The following is a 21,466-nucleotide window of genomic DNA, read 5'->3' as shown; positions in this document are numbered from 1 at the left end:
GCTACTGGTGTCCTCCACTGAGGAGTCTGAGATGAGGGCCCACAGTAAGGAAAGAAATAGACTCTGCTGTCTGGATGGGTGGGAGGAAAAGGGACAGAGAACAGCGGGGGCTGCTATTGTGTCATGACCCTAGGTTGGCAGGTGTAGGTGTCTGTGTGACTAAGATGGTGTGGGGTAAGAGACAAATAGCCAGAATCAGGTATGTTTTTGTTTAAAATTTATTGTAATGGGGTCCGCAAAGGGAGGGGGTAAAGGGTGGGGAACATGCAGGGGACACAGGAACACGATGTCATGGCTAGGGCCACAATTTCTGTTGGGGAGAGGAGGGGAAAAAAAGGGATAAAAAAAAGGACAGAACTACAGTTGAGATGAGAGGGGATGGGGGAAATACTGCCGCTGCATTCCCCCCCTGGGAAGCACCTTTATTTTCTGGCACCCCCAAAACTTTATCCTCTCATTCTGTCCTTTACTCACCCTACTCCCCTCCCCCAAGGTCCCGCCTCTTAGTCTGCCTTCTCCCCAAAATGTTTTATCCCCTTACTTGCCCAGTCTTCTTTATGATACATTCTAGAGGGATAAGATTAGGGCCAAGGACCCCAAACAAACCTCCACCTGTGACACTAAGTCCATTCTTGTTTGCCCCTCATCTCAGCCTCTTTCTTTCCAAATCTCTCTTCTCCCCACACCGAGGACAGAATCTTTGATTTCCCTTCTATCTTCCTCCACACTCTTACCCCGCCCCTCCCATTTAAACAGCACCAACTCCCCAGGGATGGGCAGCAGACAGTAGGCAAATAGGGGATTGGAAAGGTGGGAAGGAAAAGGACCTTTAAGGGAAAAGGTTCTTGAATCCCTGGGAGAGCATGGGAAGGGCGATGGAGAAGAGAGGGCAATGAGACAGCTGGTTTGTCCTCTGCTACCCCTGATATCAGTCTAGGGGGCCCCCAAATCACCAGAGGAACAATGGGGTTCATATAGGAAGAGGAGAGAGAAGAGAAACAAATGTTTAAAATCTAGTGAATTCCCCTAAGAAAACATTTCTTCACTCCTTCCTTCTGGTGGCTCCTTGGTTGGTGGGGGAAGAAAGAGTTGGTGGGAAGGGGGTGGGAGAGGAGAGAGGGGACTGAGGCCTTTCCTCTATACCCCAACCCCCACCTTAGGGCTCACCAGGGCTGTGAGGGAAGTGGCTGAGAGCTCACAGGGACACCCTCTGCCCCAGAAAGGGAGCCCACAGCTGTGGGGGTAGCTGCTGCAACTGCTGCTGCTGCCGCCGCCGCCGCTGCCGCCGCTGATGCTGCTGCCGCCATAGGACAGACCTCACCTGTACCTGCAGCAAGTAGGGAGGGGAAGAGAAGGAGAAAAGAGAAAGAAAGAGTTATCAGTGTGGAACCTGTGGCAAGATCTTTCTCCCTTGTAGCTGCTTCCCCTCTCTGCCTGGGAAGCTGTTTCTTCTACCGTTCCCTCCCCTGGGACACAGCCGTTGCACATTTCCTGCTCTCCAAAGGTTGGGGATTTCTCTTTCCAGCCTGTCTTCTTTCCCTTGGAGATACTTCAAAAGTTCTCCTCAAAGGCCCTCCCTACCCCAAGTTCCTCCCTAACCTATATTCCCTACTGACCCTAACCTGCCCCTCTGGGCCTTCCTAAGCACCCTCATCCTACCCCTAGGGTCCTCTGATCCCCTTCCACCCCTCACCCCCATGCCCCACCAGCCGTGCGCCTCGCCTTGCCTGGTGGGTGCAGGGATTCCCCTCAGCAGGTGGGCTGCGGCGGTGGCGGCTGTGGCTGGGGGGCGTCTCCGGGGACAGGGGGTGCGCCCCCCCCGAGATGGGTCTGCATGTGGCCAGCCAGCTGGGTAGGGGTCTTGCAGTGCACGCTGCAGAGCTTGCACAGGAGCCGGTCGGGCCGGGGGGCCTGGAGCCCGTGGTCCTTCACCGCATGGACGCGCAGGTATGCCGCCGTGGTGAAGCCTACGGGGTGACCGGGATGGGGACAGGGACAGGGGTCAGCTAAGCGGAGACCCCGGAGACGGGGATGTTCTCCTAGGTCGGGAACTCGGCTATGCCCAACAACCTGGGGAATGTCTTTCTATTCAGGTGGTGATCTGCCCTTCTGCCCAGAGGTGGTATTCTCTTTTCACTCCCCAAACTTAGAACTGTGTCTACTCAGCAGATATTCCTACCCAGAGATAGCTGTGATCTCTCTCCCCAGGACCCATAGAGCTTATTCTTCCCAACTGGCAAAGCCCTCTCCAGAGATGGCAGGAGACAGGATTCCTAGCTGCTCAGGGCATATTTTCTAAGTGAATGTATCCTTCCCCAGAGACGGCTGTGTCCCCCAACCCCCCCAATTTTAGTTCCCAATTACTGAGGAAACTTACTCCATTTAAAGGAAGCTTGTTCTGCTCAACAAACATTCCTCCCCAGAGCTGCCTGCATTATTAAAGATGCAGGTCTTTGCTCTTCCATCCCCCACCATTGCAGTTACAGTTATTGTCACCCAGTGGGTTTAGTATTCTCTGCCTGACGTGTCCTTCCACAAACACTATTTGTTGCATTTGACCCATTATATCCAGTTAACTTGTTCTCAGTGTATCCCTTTGCAGAAGCAGTAGTATCCTTTGTTTCTTAACACCGAGGGAAACCAGTTCCCAATTTCCCATGAAATTTGTTCTACCTGGCTGCTTTTTCTCCAGAGGTAACTGCATCCCACCTATCTTTTCCTCACTAAGATTTAGAAAATGGGAGCACAATTTCTTAGTGATAAGCTGTGTATTCTCTCTGATAGTATAAACGTGGTTCTACTAACTTCAGTCTTTTAGTAAGCTACTGTGTCTCTCTCCAAATGTAGCTGCACTCTATTTTTCCAAGGGGAAACTAACTGATCCTTTGAACCATACATCAGGAAACTGTTCCCCTCTGCTGTTAGAGCCTTGCTGATCTATAGCTTTATTATGGAATTCAACAGTAGCGTGAACCTTTTGCTTCCAGCCCCTTCAACTCCCTACCTTTGTTGCAGAGCTCGCAGACGTGGTGAGGCCCCTGGCTGTGCACCTTCATGTGGTCAGAGATGTAGGCTGCGCTCAGCATCTTGCCACATACATGGCATGGCACCTTCTCTTCATGCCGCACCGTATGTGCTCGAAGTCGGTCCTTGGTAGCAAATGCTGCTTCACATGTCTGGGGTAGAGAAGTCAGAGGAGAGGTTAAGAGCAATTCAAGAGAGGGTTTGAGTACTGGGGATGGGGGGGCAGAATGAAGTCAAAGCCCCAGAAATGTGGAGTATGGGATCTTAGAGCCATAGGCAAATAGGAATGAAAAAATTAAACCTTTAAGAGGAATAAGAATTGAATTAAAGGCCTAATAGAAATAAGAATTCTGAGAATGAGGTCTGAGAAGTTGAGTCTGGATAGATATAAAGGGGTTTAAACAATGAAAAAAATAGCAGTACATCGAGGTCTCCATACCGCACATTTGAAGGGCCGTTCTGTTGAGTGCACCTGTCTGACGTGGCTGTTGAGGTGGTCTGGCCTGGGAATGTGTACGGGAAGGGGTTAGGCAGTTGGCCTTAAAAGTGGGGGTGATCCCACTTCCCCTACTCAGGACTGTGTCTTCCCATCAGAAAGTCCAGCAATGGTATTTACCCAGGAAGTCCCTCCCCCATGCAGGGCTTCTTCCCTTTTTCCTGTTCTCGAGGTCCCTTTCGCCCTCACTACGTTGAAGCTCCCTCGTCTCCTCCCCCATCCGTGGACGCCTTCTTTGCCTGATGGGCACCTGTCCCTCCCCCCTCGTGGGTGGCCCATCCCTGTGCACACCGGGAAAAGCTCTTGCCACAGTGGGAGCAGTTGTAGGGCTTGTGCACAGCGCCGTCATGTGAGCGCACATGGTAGCTCATGCGGTCCTTGCGCTTGAAGCGCTGCTGACACACGGGGCACTGGTACGGCTTCTCGTCAGAGTGTGACAGCTTGTGCCGGTTCAGGTGGTACACGTCACGGAAGGCCTTTCCGCACATCTCACACGCGTGGTTCTTCCGGATCCGCTTCCCGGAGGCCGTGGTGGTGACCACTCCGCCGCCTCCAACTCCGGCCCCTCCACCCCCGGCGCCCCCTTCGCCCCCACCCCCGCCAGCTCCGCCCAGTGTCGCTGGCACACTTAGGAGGCTGAGGGGCACCATGGTGGGCATCCTCATAGCACCGGGGCCGGCCCGCCCGGCCTTGGCACCCGTATGGATGGCTTCATGCCGTCGAAGGTTATAGCCGTTCTTAAACTCCTTGGCACAGAGGGCACAGATATACGGCCCTTTGCTCTTTGACTTCTTCTCCAGAGCAGTAGCCACAGGAGCTACGACGGCCGTGGAGGTCGGGGCAGCAGCAGCCGTGGCAGTAGCAGCAGCGATTGTAGCTGGAGGGGCAGCTTCGGGAGCTGGCGCGGAGGTCGGAGGGGGTGGCGGAGGTGGCGCGGGGGGCTGTTTCAGGGCCGCCGTGTCCACCGTGGAAGCTGTGGCAGTGGCTGGGGGGGCGGCAGCGGCTGCGGCCGCCGCCGCGGCTGCCGCCGCCACAGCAGCAGCAGATTCCTGGGCTGCGGCGAGGACGGGGAGGAGGTCAACCTGGAGGGGCTCGGCGGATGGGGCCTGAGGAGTCGGTGGGGGGGCTGGGGCAGCCTGAGAGGGAAAGAACGTGTGGGACATGGGTGTCCCGCTCCTTGATGACTTCCCAGAACCCACTATCCTGTGTACCCCCTCATCCCCCAACCTCCACATGGTACTCAGAGTACTCACCTGGAATGGACTCTGGTTGCAGCCCTGGGATGCAAAGAACCGGGACTGAAGCTCAGCCCCGACCTGCAGGGGATTCTGGGCGTGACCCTGAGGTGGGGGAAAAGAGTTCATTAGATTGCCAACCCCCCTGGAATCCAATCCCAATACAGGGAATGGGGGGGCCAGGAGGGTGCAAGGGAAAACAGGAAACATGGCCTCCAGCCAGTGGGGTGTGAGGAAGAGAGGGAAAGAGTACTTGGGGTAACGACCCCTTAAAACAGGTTCTGGAGCTCCCTGGATTAAAAGTGTCATATAAACAATAAAACTGAAAAAAAGAGAGTAATCCTCATGAAAGTGCCCGTCCCCTTAATTGGGGGGAAAGGTCAGAGCCCCTTGGGGGGAGATGGCCCCATAAATGGCCTCAAAAGTGGCCAGAAGGGCAATATGCTCCGGAAGAGGGGACAGGCAAGCCAGCGAGAGCCGGGTGGTGGCGGCGAGAAGCCCGGGGTTGTGGGGTCAGCCCCCCGACCCCCCTCAGTGGCACACCACTCTCCTCACTGCAAGAGAACAATCGTTTTTGACCTGGGGAGGCCGCCTCCCCTCATTGTTGAGGGAGCGCGCCGGGCAGTGGGGGCTGGGGGACAGTCACATCCACATCCCCTCCCAGAAGGCGAGAGGACCAACTGCCACCCCACCCGCTCGGAAGGCTGAGGCGGAGAGAGGCAACGCCCCCTAGGCGGGAGGGGGAAAAAGTCCCCTCAGGTGGGGAGCGGGAGCTGGTGCAGGAGCCGAGGGGGGGGCGGGGCCGAGGGGCAGGACCCGGGAAGGGAGCGGGAATGGAGGGCGAGACGACGCGGGAAGCGGCGCGAGGCGGCGGGCTGGGCGCCCGGTACGCTGCGGCGGTTGGAATCCCCGGGGTGGGTGGGGGGAGGGGGGAGCGCGAGGGAGAAGCCTCTGCCTCTGCCCCCGCCGCGCGCGCTCCCTCTCTGCGCCTCGGGGAGGGAGGGAGGGAGAGGAGGGGGGCAGCTGCGCGCGCACCGGGCGCGCGGAGGGGGGGGTGGAACGGAAGGGAGGGAGGGGGGTGTAGGGAGGGAGATGGGGTGGGGGGGGAGGAGAAGGCGTGGGGGGGTGGGGGGAGGGGGGTTGTTACCTGGAAGATGAAGCTGCTCCAGTTGCCTGGATCCATGGCGGAGGGAGGGAGGGAGGGAGGCGGCTCGCGCTCACCCCGGGGCGGGAGGAGGAGGTGGGGGGAGGGGGGACCAGAGGGAGGAGGAGGGCGGGCGGGAGGCGCGCGGGGCGGGAGGGATGGGAGGAGGAGGATGGGGGGGGGGAGCGGAGCACACACTGCGCGCGGGGAGGGCGGGCGAGCGGGCGGGAGGGGGGCGCGAGGACACACACACGGAGTCTCGGGCGAGCGCGAGCGCGGGCGCGCGAGTCCGGGGGGGAGGGGGAAGAGAGAGAGGGACACGGGCGGGAGGGGGAGGGGGAGGGGAGGCACCCAGCTGCCCCAGCCTCCGTTAGCGCGAGACCCTCAAGACAGGAGCTGATTGGCCTAGGATGGTGCAGGTGGTGGGCACGCGGGGGATGGGGCGGCTCCCCCCTCCCTCTACCGAGTCCCCCCCCTCCTCTCTCCGCCAGCGGCCGTTATTCCGCGCGCACGCGCGTAATGTCGCTGCCTTTGCTGAACCAGGAGCTTGGGCGCGCGCGCAGTGGTGGGAGGGGCGGAGAAAATCCTAGGCACGCGCCTAACGGTCGTCGCCCTCCAGGCCTCACAAAAGTATTTTGCCGCGTTTCGGCCACCGTCCCTCCCCCTAGGAGTTTATTTACAATTGTCGCTCTTCCCCTCCCCCTCTTCTCCCTAAAAGATGGCGGCTGTTGGCCCTCCCCACTCGTTTTACGGAGAGGGACTACTTTCCCCTACAGAAAAGGGGAGAATATTAAATTATGTTAGACAATAGATCATCAGTAATTAGCTAGTACACAGCGACGACATCCACCCCCACCTCCACCCCACCAGCCGGGAGTAGATGCGCAGATGGCGGGCCCCGGGAGCTTCCCGCCCCCCCCCCCCCAAGAATCAGGCAGAGGCGACTGGATAAAATACTCTATTTACAAAACCCTCCCTCCCCCTCCCCTAAAACACGGACAGAGTGCAGGGGCTCCTCGGGCCAAGAAGCAGCCGGCGGCTGCAGCGCTCAGGCGTCCTGCCGAGGCAAGGCACTGAAGCACTCCGCGACGAAGCTCAGGATGTTGGCCTGGAAAAGGAGAGCGAATGGAGTTAGAGCCCCTGCCGGGCCCAGCTCCACCCCCCCCCCCCCCACCCCGGCCCTCCCCTGTACCTTCAGAAAAGTGGCCACCTGCTTCTCGGAGATACCTTCCACCCGCCCCAGGTCCTCCACCTGCGGGGGAGAGAAGAGCATCACTGCCTTCGGAAAGGATCGCTTCCCGTCCTTCGGTCCTCCCGGGCCGCCCCAGGCTCCCGCCTCACCTCCGCAAAGGGGCCGTGCAGCTCCCGCCAGCCCACGATGAGCTGGGCTTTCTTCTCTCCAATGCGCTGCAGCCTCCGAAGCTCCTTGGCCGAGCCCGTGTTCAGCAGGTCCAGGATCCTCCTGCGGCTCTCCGCCAGGAGGTCTGGGGGCACCTGCAGCAGCGCCAAGGTGGTGCGGAGCCCCTCAGCCTGCTCCTCCTGCTGCAGCTGGACGGAGAGAGGAGGGTATGTGGGGGATCATCTCCAGGGGCTCCCTGCGGGCTGCAGGTAGGCAGCAGGCACCACGTGGAGGGGCCGGCCAGCTCCAGCCTTCGCTTCCCCTCATCCCTATCCCACTATTCTCTGGCACAGGGTTGATTGTTGCCGGAACACACCCTATCCCTTCCCACCCCAGCCTCAGACCTATCCTAAATCAACCCATCCTTCAAGTACCACCCTCCAGGAAACCTTTCAGAGCTGGCTGTTCTAGCCCACTCTGCTTTCTCCTTTCTCGGAGCTCCCATGGCACTTGAGAGTACCTCCCATTTGGCAATTATTTACATGCCACCTCCTGAGATCTCTTTTATCGTAGACCTCATCTAGTGTTTAATTCTTATGTTTACATTTTTCACCTCTGCCAACTAGGTTGTAGTTCCCAGAGCTGGGGGCTACTCATATCCTTAAGAAGCTCCATAGACAGTCGAATGACAAAGGTTTGCCAAACAAAGTGTTAGCTTTTCACTCACAGACACAGGTGGGGCACATCCAACCATCCAGGTTGTCTTACCTTCCTCTTCTGGCTTTCTTTCTGCAGGACATGGGTCTTGCTTTGGGATGTTGTCTGTTCCTGAACTAAAGGTGAGGATTGGAGGCAATAATTGTGTCAAAGCAGTCCCCAATCTCCCCTTTAGTTTCCCTTGTCCCCCCCCCCCCGAACTTCTAGCCCCCCACTCCTTCCCCCTTTCCTTACTTTGCTGAAAGGGTACAACCCTATTCAGGGGTTTGGTCATGGGGACTTTCTGGGAGGGAAAGGGGCAAGGTGGGGCCAGGGGGCCATTCTCTTCTTCCTCCAATTCCTTGGGCCTTTGATTCAGTCTGTTGGCCTCCAGCTCTTTATACTTTTCCTTCAGCCTCTGTGGGAATAAGTGAAAAAAAAGGTGATCTAGTCTGTATCAAGCACCTGAGGGCCTAATGTAGATTTGTTTCCTAAGGGACTAGAATAGGATGTCACAAGAAGAGCTAAGATAGGAAGTTCCTGGCTGTACAGCTAGGGAGGGATGGAGTCTGAATCAAGGTCCGGGATGAGGGAGCTGGCAAGAAGGTAGGAAAGAAACACATGGCAGGAGCATAAAAGTAAGGAGAGTCTCAGCCCAGCCTTGAATTCTCTCTGCTCTGTACCTGAATCTCTGAGTCCTTCTCTTTCAAAGCCTTTTCTAGGGCTGTTCGCTCTCTTCGTGGTGTGCTTAAGATTGAAGTCCCTTGGCTCCCCCGGGAGTCTAGAATTCGGTCCAGGTTTAGCAGGCGCTCTTGCACAGCTGGTTCTAGAGTATTCAGTTGCTTCAGGGGGCTAAGAGGATAAATGAATTCACTTCTACCTTCCTTCTCTTTCATCATTTAACAACTAACTACATCCCATAGGTCAATTCCCCATCTTCCCACAATGCAGTAGGTATAACAAATTCTAGTGACTCTGGAAATCTTGGTTTGAATCCTGACTGCCACAAAAAGGTAACCCCAAACCCTAGACAAAACATGTTGTGCCATAATGAATGGTGCAAACACCACAAATCACTACAGGAATTAAGACATGGATAAAATTATCAAAAGCTAGAGTGGTTAAGGACTTTATGATTTATAGGACTTGATGTTTGGGAAGAGCAATACAAAGGCCCTGTGAAGTAATGCATCAGTCAGGCCACCCAGAGCAGAAATACCAGATAAGTCACTTGGACCTTAAGTTGCTGATGACAGGGGAGTGGAGTAGGAGGGCAGTGCAGGGACACTGAGGTTTGGTTTTTAAAGGGGGAGAGCAGTGTGGGGTTTTAGACAACTCATTTGGGAGAACAAGGAAAAATAGCATCCTACTGGGATAGTGAATTTTTCTTTTATCTGTCACGTCTTTAATTTTGCGTGGGCAGGAACCATTTTCTATTTCATGTCCAGTTTTACAATGCCCAGCCCAGAGATTCTGTACCTAGTTCAGGCTCATTCAGCACTGGGGAATGACTGACAGCTCCTTCATCCTCAGTACAACTGGGCTGCTCTTGGATAGGAAGCCCTTTCGGCTGCTGAGCCCAATGTTCTGGTACAATCCATTGGCCATCAAGTATTTGGTACAAAGGCTATGCTAAAGGGTCAGCTGATGCTTATGACAGCAATCAAAGGTTTCAGGACAGTTCAAAGCAAGGCGTTTTAGAGAATTAGGGCCAGGTCCAGTGCTGCTCTCATTACTAGAAGTGGCTGATTACCTGAAGAAGTGGGAACAGCACTTCAACCAAAGGCTCTAGCACTTACTAGCTATGTGACCTCTGGCATGTCATTATGATTTCTGGAGGCCTTGATTTCCTCAGTTATAAAATGGCAATAATACCACCTGCCCTGTCTGCTTCATAAGGCTACGGTAAAGATCACATAAAAAGTATGTAAAGAGGGCTTTAAGCAAGCTATATTAGCTTTACTAACTACTTTAACATTTCTAGGGCTGACCACTTCATGAGCCTGAGACTAGAATGGCTCTGAATAGTTGTGCTACTGAGCCAGGGTTATTTTTTCCTTCCATCTTTGGAGGGGAAATGAAACTTGCCCTTTTCTAGTTTATATGCACTTTCCTCTCAATGTTCTCTGAATTCTTAGGATTAGATGCTTCCCTTGCAAAGTCACACTTTGCTGTGTGGGTAAGCCATGGGAAAAGTTGTTGGACCTAATATCTCTAACTTCAAACCTGAATGGAACTTGTGTCCAGACTAATCCCTGAATACTTCTTGAGACAGCTGACTCAAGGATGTTACTTTCAATGCCTAAATGCCATGGCAGGGTAGGACAGATAAAGAGAGTTGGGGTATGTTCTCAGGGCCATAGCTCAAATTCCTTTTTGGTGGACACATACACACACACCCTCTGCTTTAACAATCAGTAGTATGTCTGCCCGTATATATGCACCAATTCTAACCCTAAATTGTACTGTTCTTATTTAGGAAGAAACTTGCCCAGAACACATCATTGCTGTCTATGTGGGAGAGAGGATATTTAAGGGAGGGAGGACAAAATGGATGCCCCATCCCTTCTGTCTCACCTGTGTTTGGGACAGCTAGGTGGGGGCTCTGGGCTACCTGTCCCATCCTCCAATTCTTCTTGGCTTCTGGCCCTCTTTGCTTCTGGAGGGTCCATTGATTCCTTTTGGGCTGACTTCACTGGGATAAAAGTAACATGGTGAAATGGATATCATATCTGTCTGTCTCTGCTTCCAGCAGCTTCAGCAAGACTACAGATATCACAATACTTGATCTGAGGCTCTTCCCTCCTTTTCCTTTCTTGTCCCTCTCCTACTATACCCTTCTCACCAGGAGGCTGAACGCTCTTATGGGTGAATGGCCGGTTAATCACTTCTTTGGACCTGGAGGCAAAGTTGAGTGATGTGACTGTATCTAGGTAGAAGCGCCTTTCTGGAGCAATATTAGCAATGAGCACACTGTGAGCTGAACCTCCGAGGGAGTCCTAAGGAAGACAGGGAAAGTGAGTTGGGACCCAGGTACCCAATCTTCAACCATGGTGTGCTCCTATTTCCAAAGGTACAGCTGCTGTCACCATCCCACTCCCTCCCCTCTACCTTGGCCATTCTCAATCCTCAGCTTGGCATAGTGGAGTTGAAACACTTGGGTTCTACTGACAAGTTACCTAATCTCTGAGCATCTTTTTTTTCAGCTGTAAAATGGGGATGCCATTTGGCCTGCCTATCTTAGAGTTACTGTGACCTTCAGAGAGAGAATGTGAAACTACAAAGTGCTATACATATAGAAGGGTTTTTTAGTAGAACTGAGAACCTTTGTCCCTCAGGAAGAAATCAGACTGCCTCCTTTTTACATTGTTAGAATGGCAATACCAGGGACCCTTGCATCCCAGAGCAACCTAACCTGCAGCAGTCGAGTAAGCTTGCTGTCCCTGTAGGGAACACGAGGCAGGCCCTGGTTCAATGCATCTACCACCTTGCCCAGCACAAAAAGGGAGGCATTGATGGCTCCACTCTCCTTCAGTCGCAAGCCCTGGTTGCCTGTACGCCGATTGTCCTCTGAACCAGCCAGGTCAATGAGATAGAGCTTCCCCTCCCGCTGCTGGAATGGGGCAATGCGTTCCCGCTGTTCCACCTGTGTGTGAGAGGTTACTGAGAGAATGAAAGTTCAGAGGCACCTTTTTCCTGTGCTGCCTCTACCTCTTACCACCCATCTAAAACCCAGATGGATCCTTCAACCTCCAACATGCTGACAACACTATTCGAGCCTTCCTCTCTTCAAACCTACTTTGACCAAGAGCACAGCATGGCTTCGAGAGGAGCGCTGGTTAAGCCGGGTGGCTCCCACAGTCCGGTTTCTGCTGGCTGGCAGGAAGTGTTGCTCAAAGTCAGTGAAGGAAGCAATGGGTTTTTGGGTGAGCCCAGGGATCAGGATGTTCCCCCACCGATCTTCTCTGATCACTAGGTCCCCTGAGGCTGGGGCAAGCAGGTCCAACACCTGGGAAACACAAAAACAAGGTAGAATCCTTTATATGCGGCATCTTGACCTTCTACAGCTGGGCCTCACTACCATCCTAACCCACTTCCTCTGAACAAGATCTTAAGTTTCCCACTCAACCACTCCTTCTCTTCCCTCAAGAAACCCTTCTTGAATTCTACCTGTCCCAAAGGTTTAGGTCTCAAATTCTGGCCTTAATCTCTTCTGATTCAGGGGAAGCCTCACCTTCTCTTGGTAGATTTCCAAATAGGACATGGAGACAGCAAAGGCCCAGGGTCGCCCTTCAGCACCCTCCTCCCGGGTAAGCTGTAAGAGATCTTTGAGGGCCCGAGGGATAATGCCAGGCTGCTCTGGGCTGCCTAGCATTGTGTATGTCTTCCCTGTAGGAAGAAAACAAGAGGAAACAGTAAGATTACTGGCTTTCAGATAGCCTCCTTATCTCTTCTTGCCCTCTGCACAAAGCCCTGGACCCATTCTACCCTTCCCTAACCTGCGCCTGTTGGACCATAGGCAAGCACACTGGCATTCTGTCCGTTCATCAAGTGGCGCAGGATCGGATGGACAAAGCCAACGTAGATGTCCTGCTGGGTGCTTGTTTCCCCATAAAAGGCATCAAACCTGTAAACCAGAAAGATAGGAATTGGACAAGCCAGTCAAGACTACAGAAGGAAGAGGGCCTAGGACCTAGAGCACAGAGATGGCAATGGCAGCAGGGACATGTGCATGAGGAGCAGCAATAAACATGGTCAACAAAGCAGTCCCCACAAGTGATGCCAACGTAAGGGTCCTAAGGATTCTGAAGCAGTGGGATAAAGAAGGGGGCCCAGGGACATTACTGGTATTTGAGTGTCTCCTGACTATTTCTCCCATTGGCAATCTCCAAGGAGCAGCTGTCCAGGCCTCGTACACAGGAGCTCTCACTGGTATTGTTGGCCTCTTCCACAAAGGGCCGAAGCCTCACAGCCACACGTACTCGTGCTATGGCAGGTCGCCGACTGGTTCTGCCTTTGCTCAGCTGGCTACGTGTAGCACCTAAAGAAGAGAAGATGAAACATTAGTATACTGAGACTTAATGTTCTCTCCCAGAACTTGCCTTTTGATATTTGGCTGAGTCTTCATGCCCTTTTTGGGCCTGTTCCTTTAGCTATAAAATTAGAGGGCTTACCCTGTGTGACCTCTAAGATTTCTCTCTATTCAGACATATAAGCAAAGATACAAATTATAAGATACTTTTGGGGAATAGTCAAGGAGCCTATTTTGCAGAGTAAGGCGCATATAGAGGCATAGTGGGAGATGAGGTGGGAAAGGTATGTTAGGATGAAAAACAACCTAGTTTGGGGTAGCCTGGGGAGGCAGAAAACAGGACTTATTTACTGGTTGTATTTGAAGAGTAAAGGAGAGGGAAGAATCAAAGTTGATGTTGAAATTTTAAACCTGAGTAGCTAGAAACAGCCATGGAAGAAGTCAGGAAGGTAAGCCAAATTTAGTTTTAGATAGGTTGAAATTAAGCCAATGTGACATCCAGATGAAGATGTCCAGCAGGCAGTTGAAGATAATCACCTAGGGCTCAGGAGAGAGGTGAGAAGAGGAATACAGATTTGGGAATTCTATGAAGGGAGGCAGTGGCTAAAGTATAAAACAATTCAATTTCACATTTCTTTATACACTGAAATGTTTGTTTTTGATATTAAAGGTCATAATAAAAAGGAGAAAATATAATTTATATCTTACAGATAAGGAAACATCATGAAGTAATTTGACAATAACATGCCAGCTGTCATGCAGCTAGTATTCAGCAGTCATGATTAAAAAGGGCCGTAGATATGGAGTTAGAAGAGCTGAGTCTGCATTCTGGCTCTGATACTTATAATGGCTGTCTCCAAGTTGCTTCACTGCCCTGCAGCATTCCTTCCAACATCCCTATCTCCTTGTGATACTACAGAATGTTAAACGTGCACTTACATGACTATCTTATATCATTCCCTTAATTGTGTTAGCTCCCTCTGGTCAGGAGCTGGGCAACATGGTGCGGCAGGGACACTGGACTGTGAGTCAGACTTGGGTTTGAGTACTGGCTCTGCTTCAAAATCAGGTCTGTGATATAAAGGAAATCAATTCCCCTCTTGGGACTTCAGTTTCCTTGTCTGTAAAGTGAAGTTTAACCACATAGTTTCTAAGGCAATATTGTATTTTTTTCCTCCATTTTAAAACTGATTTAACATCATAGTCATTTCTCAAAAATATGCTCTCTTTCCTCACTGAATTTTCTCTTATAATACAGAAAAACAGCATAAGCCACCAACAAAATAATCAAGTTTGACGACATGCCACATATTCCATACCCACAATCTCCCACTTCTCTACAAAGAGGAAAGATGTGTTCTAACATTTTAATCCAAAGCTCATGCCAGTTCTAACATTCTATGACTATGAAAACATAAAAATTGGAATTCTTATTGATGACTAAGTAAAGTCAAAGATGCCTTCTTTTCAGTGGGCAACAATCTTTTAAGTAATGAAACAAGAAACATTACAACAGTTAGATGATAGAGATGAGGTTAACAAAAGAAAACATCACCATTACTTGTACCCTCTAGTCTTCAAGTATATAGTGAAAAGGAAATACAAACATATTTATGGATGATAAATACTTAACACTATCTTCCTAACAGCAGAATTACCAATATATGCAGCCAGTGTCCTTGAGAAATAGTCCCACAGGTATACCATCTTGTTTCTGACTCTAGCTGAAATGTCTTCCATTTATATGGAATTTTTGCAAGCAAAACCATACTCTTATGTCTATCATCTTATTAGATTTTCACTAAATTCCTGTGAGATAGGCAATGCAAGTATTGTCTGTTTTCCATATTTACAGGAATCAAATAGCCATCAAGTATCAGTCAGGATTCAGACTAAGATCTTTTGGCTTAGCAATTAATGCTCCTTCTACTAATCTATGTTGCCTGAGAGTTATTAAGAAGGAATAGAATGGCTTGATATGCCTTTCACCTCTTAAAAGATCCCAAGGAGCAGTGGGCAAGAGAAAGAATCTTGTATTTATACATTCATTTTGGTCATCTTTGGCTTCACCAGTCTCACCTTCCACCCCTTCCCCACCTTGCTTTTCAGTTTTGTTTTGTGTATTGTCCTCCCACGTTAGATTATAAGCTCCTTGAGGGCAGGGACTTTTTTTCAGTATTTGTATCCCCACTGTTTAGCACACAGTAGGCACTTTAAAATGTTTATTGGCTACTGATTATTTAAGACACTGCTGGCCATGCAGTGTCTTAAATTTAGGGTAATACTTCTTCCTTGAAAGATAAAATTTTATTGATACAGGTAAATCTAAGGCAAATTATAACCATTCTATAACTTAAATGCTCTTTAAAAGTTTTTTGTGATCAAAATAAAATCCATTCTGTGACTACTCTGGAGCTGAGCCTCTCTGAACTTGATTACAGTGGTTGTCGGATATCATATTTTACCCATCAGCTTGGCAGGATCTATCAGAGTTCGTATTCCACTGGCATAGCCTTCAAGAACCTAGGACTACCTCCACACCACAATGAGGAATCAGGTTAGGTCTTTAGTGAAGGTTTTATTGAATGTGGGTGTGGTGTAGTGGAAAAACAACTGATCTTAGAATCAGAAGGACTGGATTCAGATTTATTGACTAACAATAACTATGTGACAAGCACCAATACCTCTTTGAGTTTCAGTCTCCTCATGTTGAAAAAGGGTATCATAACACTTACGCTGTACATATCATATTGTAACAGTGAGGAAAGTGCTGTGTAAAACCATAAGACACTAATCCTAATTGTGTTAGGAGGTGAAGAAGATATGGTTTGCCCTTTGGGACCTAGCAAGTACCAAGAAAGATGGTTGGATTGATGGGCTCCTGTGATGAAGCCCCTTATCCACTAGGTAATATACACCAAAGAGTTTGATTGAACTGGGCCCATTTGGGGAATCAGCCAAAAAAAAAAAAGAAGTGTAAACTTGGGCAAGTCACTTCTCAGTTTCACCACCCTTTTATTTCATGGGGTGGCTATGGGGGCAAAATAAAAATAGGGGACTGGACCTGTGACTTCATTGGTACAAGAAATTCCTCTACCAAAACATACCTATACCTTCTCTGCAACTTAATAGCTAATAATAGCAAGCACTTTAAGGTTTGCTAAAGTACTTAATCATCTCATTTGATCATCACAACAATCTGGTGAAGTAGGTGCTATTACCATCCCCAGTTTTCAGATGAAAAAACTAGGAAGTGGCAGAAGCAAGATTTGAACTCCAGTTTTGACATCCACTGCTCTACGTGCCATTCCTGTAGCTGCCTAGTGGCTAAGCTGCCTATTTCGTAGACTCCTAGAGCACTGACAGATTAAGTCAATTGCTTAGGGCTACACAGCTGGTACTGTTACAGCTGGGTTTTCTCAGTTCTGTAGATGGCTCCCTGTCTACTCTGCTAAGCTGCCCCATTGTGGACAAAATAGGAAAACAAAGGGCTGGAAAAAACTAATCAATCAAGAAGTATTTATTAATGTAATTGTTAATTGACCCCCAAGTGTTTATTGGAAAAAAAAATTGTTGCTCCTCCTTGCCCATTACTTATTCACCTCCCTATCTTTATTTTCTTCCCTTTCCAGAACCCAAACAACTAGTTTTCCCAAACTCCCTTTCACCTAGGATCTAAGAAAGTAAAAATTACAACCCCAAAGACTTCCCTCTGAACCCTATCATGAGGGGTCACAGAAAGAGGTTTTGTGATTGGTTCTGTTATGTCTTGATGATCTTGAAAGACGAATGAAAAGAGAAGGGAAGAGGAACATGGTAGCAGGGTGAAGGGATGAAAGGGAAAGGTCAGGGAAAATTATCTCACATAATCAGGGTGCACAAATATAAGTCTACACAAACAAGGAGGAAAGGGTTGAGGGAAGCAGCTGATACCTGAATCTCACTTTCATCTAAACTGGTCAAAGGGAAGCGTTAATACACATACACATAGAGTTGGGTACAGAGGTACATTTCACTCAACAAAGAAACAGGAGGGAAAACAGAGAAGGGTAGATTAAGGAAAGGATTAATCCTAAGCAAAACAAACTCTTAGTAGCGATGTACAAAAAATATTTATAGTCCTTCTTTGTGGTGGTAAGGAAGTAGAAACTGAGGGAGTGCCCATCAACTTAAGAATGGATGGAAAAGTGATGGTATAAAAATGTGATGGAAATTTATTGTGCTTTAAAAAATGATGAAAGGGCTGGTTTCAGAGAAACCTGGAGAGACTTTTATGAACTGATGCTGAGTGAAATTTATACAAGCAAATAAATTTATATAAAGGAAGACAAACACTCTTGAAACGTGATCACCATAATGACTAATCATGATTTCAGAGAACTCATGATGAAAGATGCTACCCACCTTTTGATAGAGATGAAGGACCCAAGATGCAGAATGAAACATATTTTCTTTCAGACACTGTCGATATCAGGTGTCTTTTTGCTTTGTTTTTAAGAGATACAAGAAATCTTAGAGATTAAGAGCCAGGACTGTAAGCTCAGCCTCCTGATATCTGGCTAAGTTCAGTGTCCTTTTCATTATACTACAGGTCTCTCTCAAGGTACAAGTCTAGTTTTTAGAGTCAATAAGCATATATAAACCTGACATATAGTAAGCACTTAATAAATGCTTGTCTACTGACAAAAGAATAAACAGCACCTGACAGAATATAATTAAATAAGTTGTATGATACATAACACATAAATGTTACAGGTGATCAGTAGAAACGATCAGAGTGTGATGGAAGGCTTAAGGAAAGCACTGGTCCCTAATTGAAAAGGTCTGCATGTCTGTGGTAGGGAGTCAAGCTAGGAGACGGTACCCTACCAGTTAGGAGTTTGTAAGAGGAACAAAGAACACCAGCTGTCACCATCTGTGTTTGGCAAGTCACTTAAACCTCTCTGAGCCTCAGATCCTCATCTCTATCACCCTGTGATGCTAAGAGTAATCCTCTAAAGTGTTACATCTATGACAACTTAAAACCCCGACAAATGGACTATTTTGCTTTTGCGTAGAGACAATATAAACTATCTGACCATCACTAGTTTCCACTGATTATCTTCAACTTATCCTTCATATATCTTGTTTGGACATAGGTGTTTTCATGTCGTCTCCCCATTAGACAGTTGAGAGCAGGGGCTGTCGCTTGTCTTTGTATCTCTGGCACTTAACACAGTGGTTGACGCATAGGAGACCCTTAACAACGCTTCCAGACTGACAAGTTTGTCATTGAGTCCTCAGTCCACTCGTTCTCTGCCCTCTCCCCCCAATCTGTCCCACAAAAGATCTTTCATTAGTCTCCATTTCCAAGACCCTTTTTCTTCACCTCCGTTTCATTTCTAGCTCTCGTCTAATCCGTGATTCCCAACTCCTGAACCCCGCTTTCCTTTGAGGAGACATAGAGGTCCCTCTTTCGAGTCTCAGGCCCGTCGAGGGGAGACATCAATAACCCATTCTTCACTTCTCCTTCCTCCTGCCCTCTCTTCTCTCTGCGCCTCTCCCCCTTCCCAGCATCTTCCAACCTTGACCCTTCTTCCTCCCCACCCTGGGGAAAAGAGCGAAGGGAAAGGATCTGGGGGCGCCGGAAGCAGCGCGCACGGCTCCTCCTGCGCCTGCGCCTGCACCGCGGGACCGAATCCACCTCCCCTCTCCCCATCCCCCATCCCGCCCGCCAGCACAGGAAACCTCAAAGGGATAACCTGGAGAGGCAAACCTCTGCTGAGGCAACGAGGGCTATCCTCGGACCGCAGCTGCCCCGAGAGCCCCTACCTGCAGCAGCAGCCGCTACGGCCATCTCTAAGGCTTCTGCTCCGCCGCCGTCGCCGGCCCCACCCCCAACCCAACTCCTCTTCCACAGAGCTGGTCCCTCCCGGCGTTCGAATTCCCCGGCGGCCCCGCCTCCTCCGGTCTTTTCGACAAATGACGAGCGTCAGACCGGTTGAGGCGCCGGAAGGGGTGGGGTCGTCCCCAGCCACCTTCCGGCGGAGCCCTTTTCTGCTTGGCCGCAGTTTTGGCGTTGGCGTAGCGGCGTTGCCCCTCCTCTCTTCGAGTCCTCGAGTCCCAATGTGCTCCTGGCGGGGCTTCGGGACCCTGTGGAGGCCGCACTTCCGCGGCTGTCCTGTCTGTCAGCTCCTGGTACTTGCTCTACCAGCCGCTGAGCCAGCTACGGCCCCAGGCCCTGTTCTCTGCTCGCTCAGTCTGTACTTTCTCGATGGATTTTGCATCGCTCCTCCGCTCTGCTGTCATCTCCGTGTCCGCTTCGGCTGCCTCGTAGACCGGATGACCCGTGGGCATCTCAAGTTCAGCAAATCCAAAGCAGGACTAGTTATCTTTTCCTCCCACTTTCACCCTTCCGCCTCTTCCAAGCGTCCCCATTAATGTCGAAAGCACTAACATCCACGCTCCTAGTCCTCCAGGCTCAAAACCTAGGGGTTCTTCTTGACTCCTCACCTCGTCCCTCTCCGTCCCCCTCCCCCCGCCCCAGCCAATCACTTGCCAAATCCTGTGGTTTCCACCATGGTAACTTAACATCTCTCTTGCACGGCCCCTCCTCTCTCGACCCTGCCATCACCCTGAAGCAGATCCTCAGCATGTCACGCTTGGAATTTTGCTGGTTGTTCTCCCTGCCTCAAGTCTCTCCCTATTCCGGTCCATCCTCCACGCAGCTGTCAGAGATCTTCCTAAAGTGCAAGTCTGGCTGGCTGTCACCTCCCCCACCCTCTTTTTCAACTGCGAAGGCTTCCCATCACCTCCAGGATCAAATATAAAATGCTCTGGCGTTTCAAAGTCCTTCATAACCTGCCTCCCCCCTACCTTTTCAGTATCATTATACTCTTTCTCTCTTCCCCTCCATACTCTGTGATCAAGTGACACTGGCCCCTCTTCTGTTCCTCTCACAAGACACTTCTGACTCCATGCATTTTTATTGGCTGTCTGTCCCCCATGCCTGGGATCCTCTCCACCGTCTCCACCTCCTAGCTTCCTTCAAGTCTCAGCTAAAGACCCACCTTCTACAAGAAGCCTTCCCCCCATCTTCCTTAATGCTAGTGCCTTCCCTCTGTTAATTATCTCCAATTTATCCGGTCTATATCTTGTTTGCACGTTGTCTCCCGGCTTAGGCTGGGAGCTCCTTGAGAGCGAGGACTGTGTTTTGGCTTTTCTTTATATCCCCAACGCTTAGTACAGCACCCGGCACATTTACTTAGTAAATACAGATAATAATAATGATGTATATATCATAGGATGTATATATCATTTTAAGGTTGGCAAAGCCTTTGCAAATATCTCCTTTTCCCAACCACTCTGAGAGGTAAGTACTATTGCTATCACTCCCATTTTGCAGACAAAGAAGCTGAGGCAGACAGAGGTTAAATGACTTGCTAGTAAGTGACTAAGGCTGAATTTGAGCTTAGGTCTTCCTGACTTCAGGCCCAGTGCTCTATTCAGTGGTCCTTCTGTTTCTGTCTAATCCTAGGTAAAGTTGTGGTTTTAGATCATTGTGCATCAGTGAATAGGTGAGCTATCCAGGACATGAATGATATCACACAAGTGAAGAGACAGCCCTATTCTTTTTTTTTTTTTTTTTTTTTTGCTTTTTGGCAAGGCAATTGGGGTTAAGTGACTTGCCTAAGGTCACACAGCTGGTACATGTGTCCAGTGTCTGAGGCTCGGTTTGAACTCAGGTCCTCCTGACTCCAGGGTCAGTGCTCTACTCACTGTGCCACCTAGCTGCCCCTAGACAGCCCTATTCTAAACCAGTGCCTGGGACAGGGCACATCAGAAGTCATAACTTAAGGAGAGCATAACTGCATCTCCACATCTTAGAGTAACATCAAGGGAGCTGAGGACATTAGTAATTAGTAATGGATGAGAGCACCTTGCTGGCTGTCATCATTCCTGCTCATAGGGAAATGGATTGATGTTTCCAAGCTCAGATTTGCCAAGAGCCACCACTCCACTGGGTTTAATGTTACCAGCAGCAGCATTGCCTTGGCTAGCAGGAAGTTCCTTCTCCCTATAGTGGCACATTCACTGAGCTGTCTTGTTGAACCAAGCATAAAACTAAATGTTTCATCTCTTCCAGGTCAATGCCAAGGTCACAAAGCCCCAATTGGACCTCAATTCTTTAGAATCCCAGGTGAGTGTTTTTTTCCCCATTATACCCCACTTCAATATTAGAAATTTAATAAACCTAGTTCATATAGCAGTTTGGAAACTTACAAAATGATTTTCTCAAAACTCTGTGAGGTAGGTTGTATAAATATGATTTACATCATTTACAGAGGAAGAAACTGAGACTAAGAGAGCAACTTGCTCCTGGTCAATGCTTGTTGACTGACTAAATAGTAGTCAGGATTCATAATATTTATAGCTAGAAAGATCCTTAAAGATCATCCAGTCCAGTGATTCTCAAACTTTTTTATTTCAAGATCCCTTTACACTCCTAAAAATTATTGAG

At 49.7% G+C, this 21,466-nt stretch overlaps 2 protein-coding genes and 1 long non-coding RNA gene across 6 annotated transcripts; 1 reads left to right on the top strand and 2 right to left on the bottom strand.

The window, feature by feature from the left end:
- Positions 1-197: 197 nt before the first annotated feature.
- MAZ (MYC associated zinc finger protein) lies at positions 198-5,987 on the bottom strand. Of its 4 annotated transcripts, none has more exons than XM_036738520.1 (6): positions 5,903-5,987; positions 4,774-4,860; positions 3,812-4,656; positions 3,464-3,527; positions 3,005-3,176; positions 198-1,327 (listed from the first exon to the last, which is right to left on the bottom strand). In XM_036738520.1, exons 1-6 carry the CDS (start codon positions 5,936-5,938, stop codon positions 1,164-1,166), a joined length of 1,368 nt encoding a protein of 455 aa, XP_036594415.1. In that variant the 5' UTR covers positions 5,939-5,987; the 3' UTR covers positions 198-1,163. The 4 variants fall into 4 exon arrangements, with proteins under 4 accessions (XP_036594415.1, XP_036594413.1, XP_036594414.1 ...); XM_036738519.1 differs by lacking the exon at positions 5,903-5,987 and having other exon boundaries at positions 229-310; positions 1,168-1,327; positions 4,774-5,479; XM_036738518.1 differs by lacking the exon at positions 5,903-5,987 and having other exon boundaries at positions 4,774-5,479.
- Positions 5,988-6,840: 853 nt separating this feature from the next.
- On the bottom strand, positions 6,841-19,349 carry KIF22 (kinesin family member 22). The gene is made up of 14 exons (XM_036738516.1): positions 18,778-19,349; positions 12,780-12,975; positions 12,434-12,561; positions 12,169-12,323; positions 11,734-11,943; positions 11,350-11,580; positions 10,780-10,933; positions 10,512-10,629; positions 8,618-8,786; positions 8,190-8,352; positions 8,007-8,071; positions 7,241-7,447; positions 7,092-7,151; positions 6,841-7,007 (listed from the first exon to the last, which is right to left on the bottom strand). Exons 1-14 carry the CDS (start codon positions 18,800-18,802, stop codon positions 6,948-6,950), a joined length of 1,941 nt encoding a protein of 646 aa, XP_036594411.1. The 5' UTR covers positions 18,803-19,349; the 3' UTR covers positions 6,841-6,947.
- LOC118831274 lies at positions 7,387-21,466 on the top strand. Its single transcript, XR_005009130.1, has 3 exons — positions 7,387-7,465; positions 21,092-21,145; positions 21,438-21,466. It is a non-coding gene; the product is annotated as an uncharacterized LOC118831274 (long non-coding RNA).

This window comes from Trichosurus vulpecula, chromosome 9 (genome assembly GCF_011100635.1).
Source record: "Trichosurus vulpecula isolate mTriVul1 chromosome 9, mTriVul1.pri, whole genome shotgun sequence".
NCBI classification, from domain to species: Eukaryota; Metazoa; Chordata; class Mammalia; order Diprotodontia; family Phalangeridae; genus Trichosurus; species Trichosurus vulpecula.
This window is presented reverse-complemented; position numbering and strand designations above follow the sequence as displayed.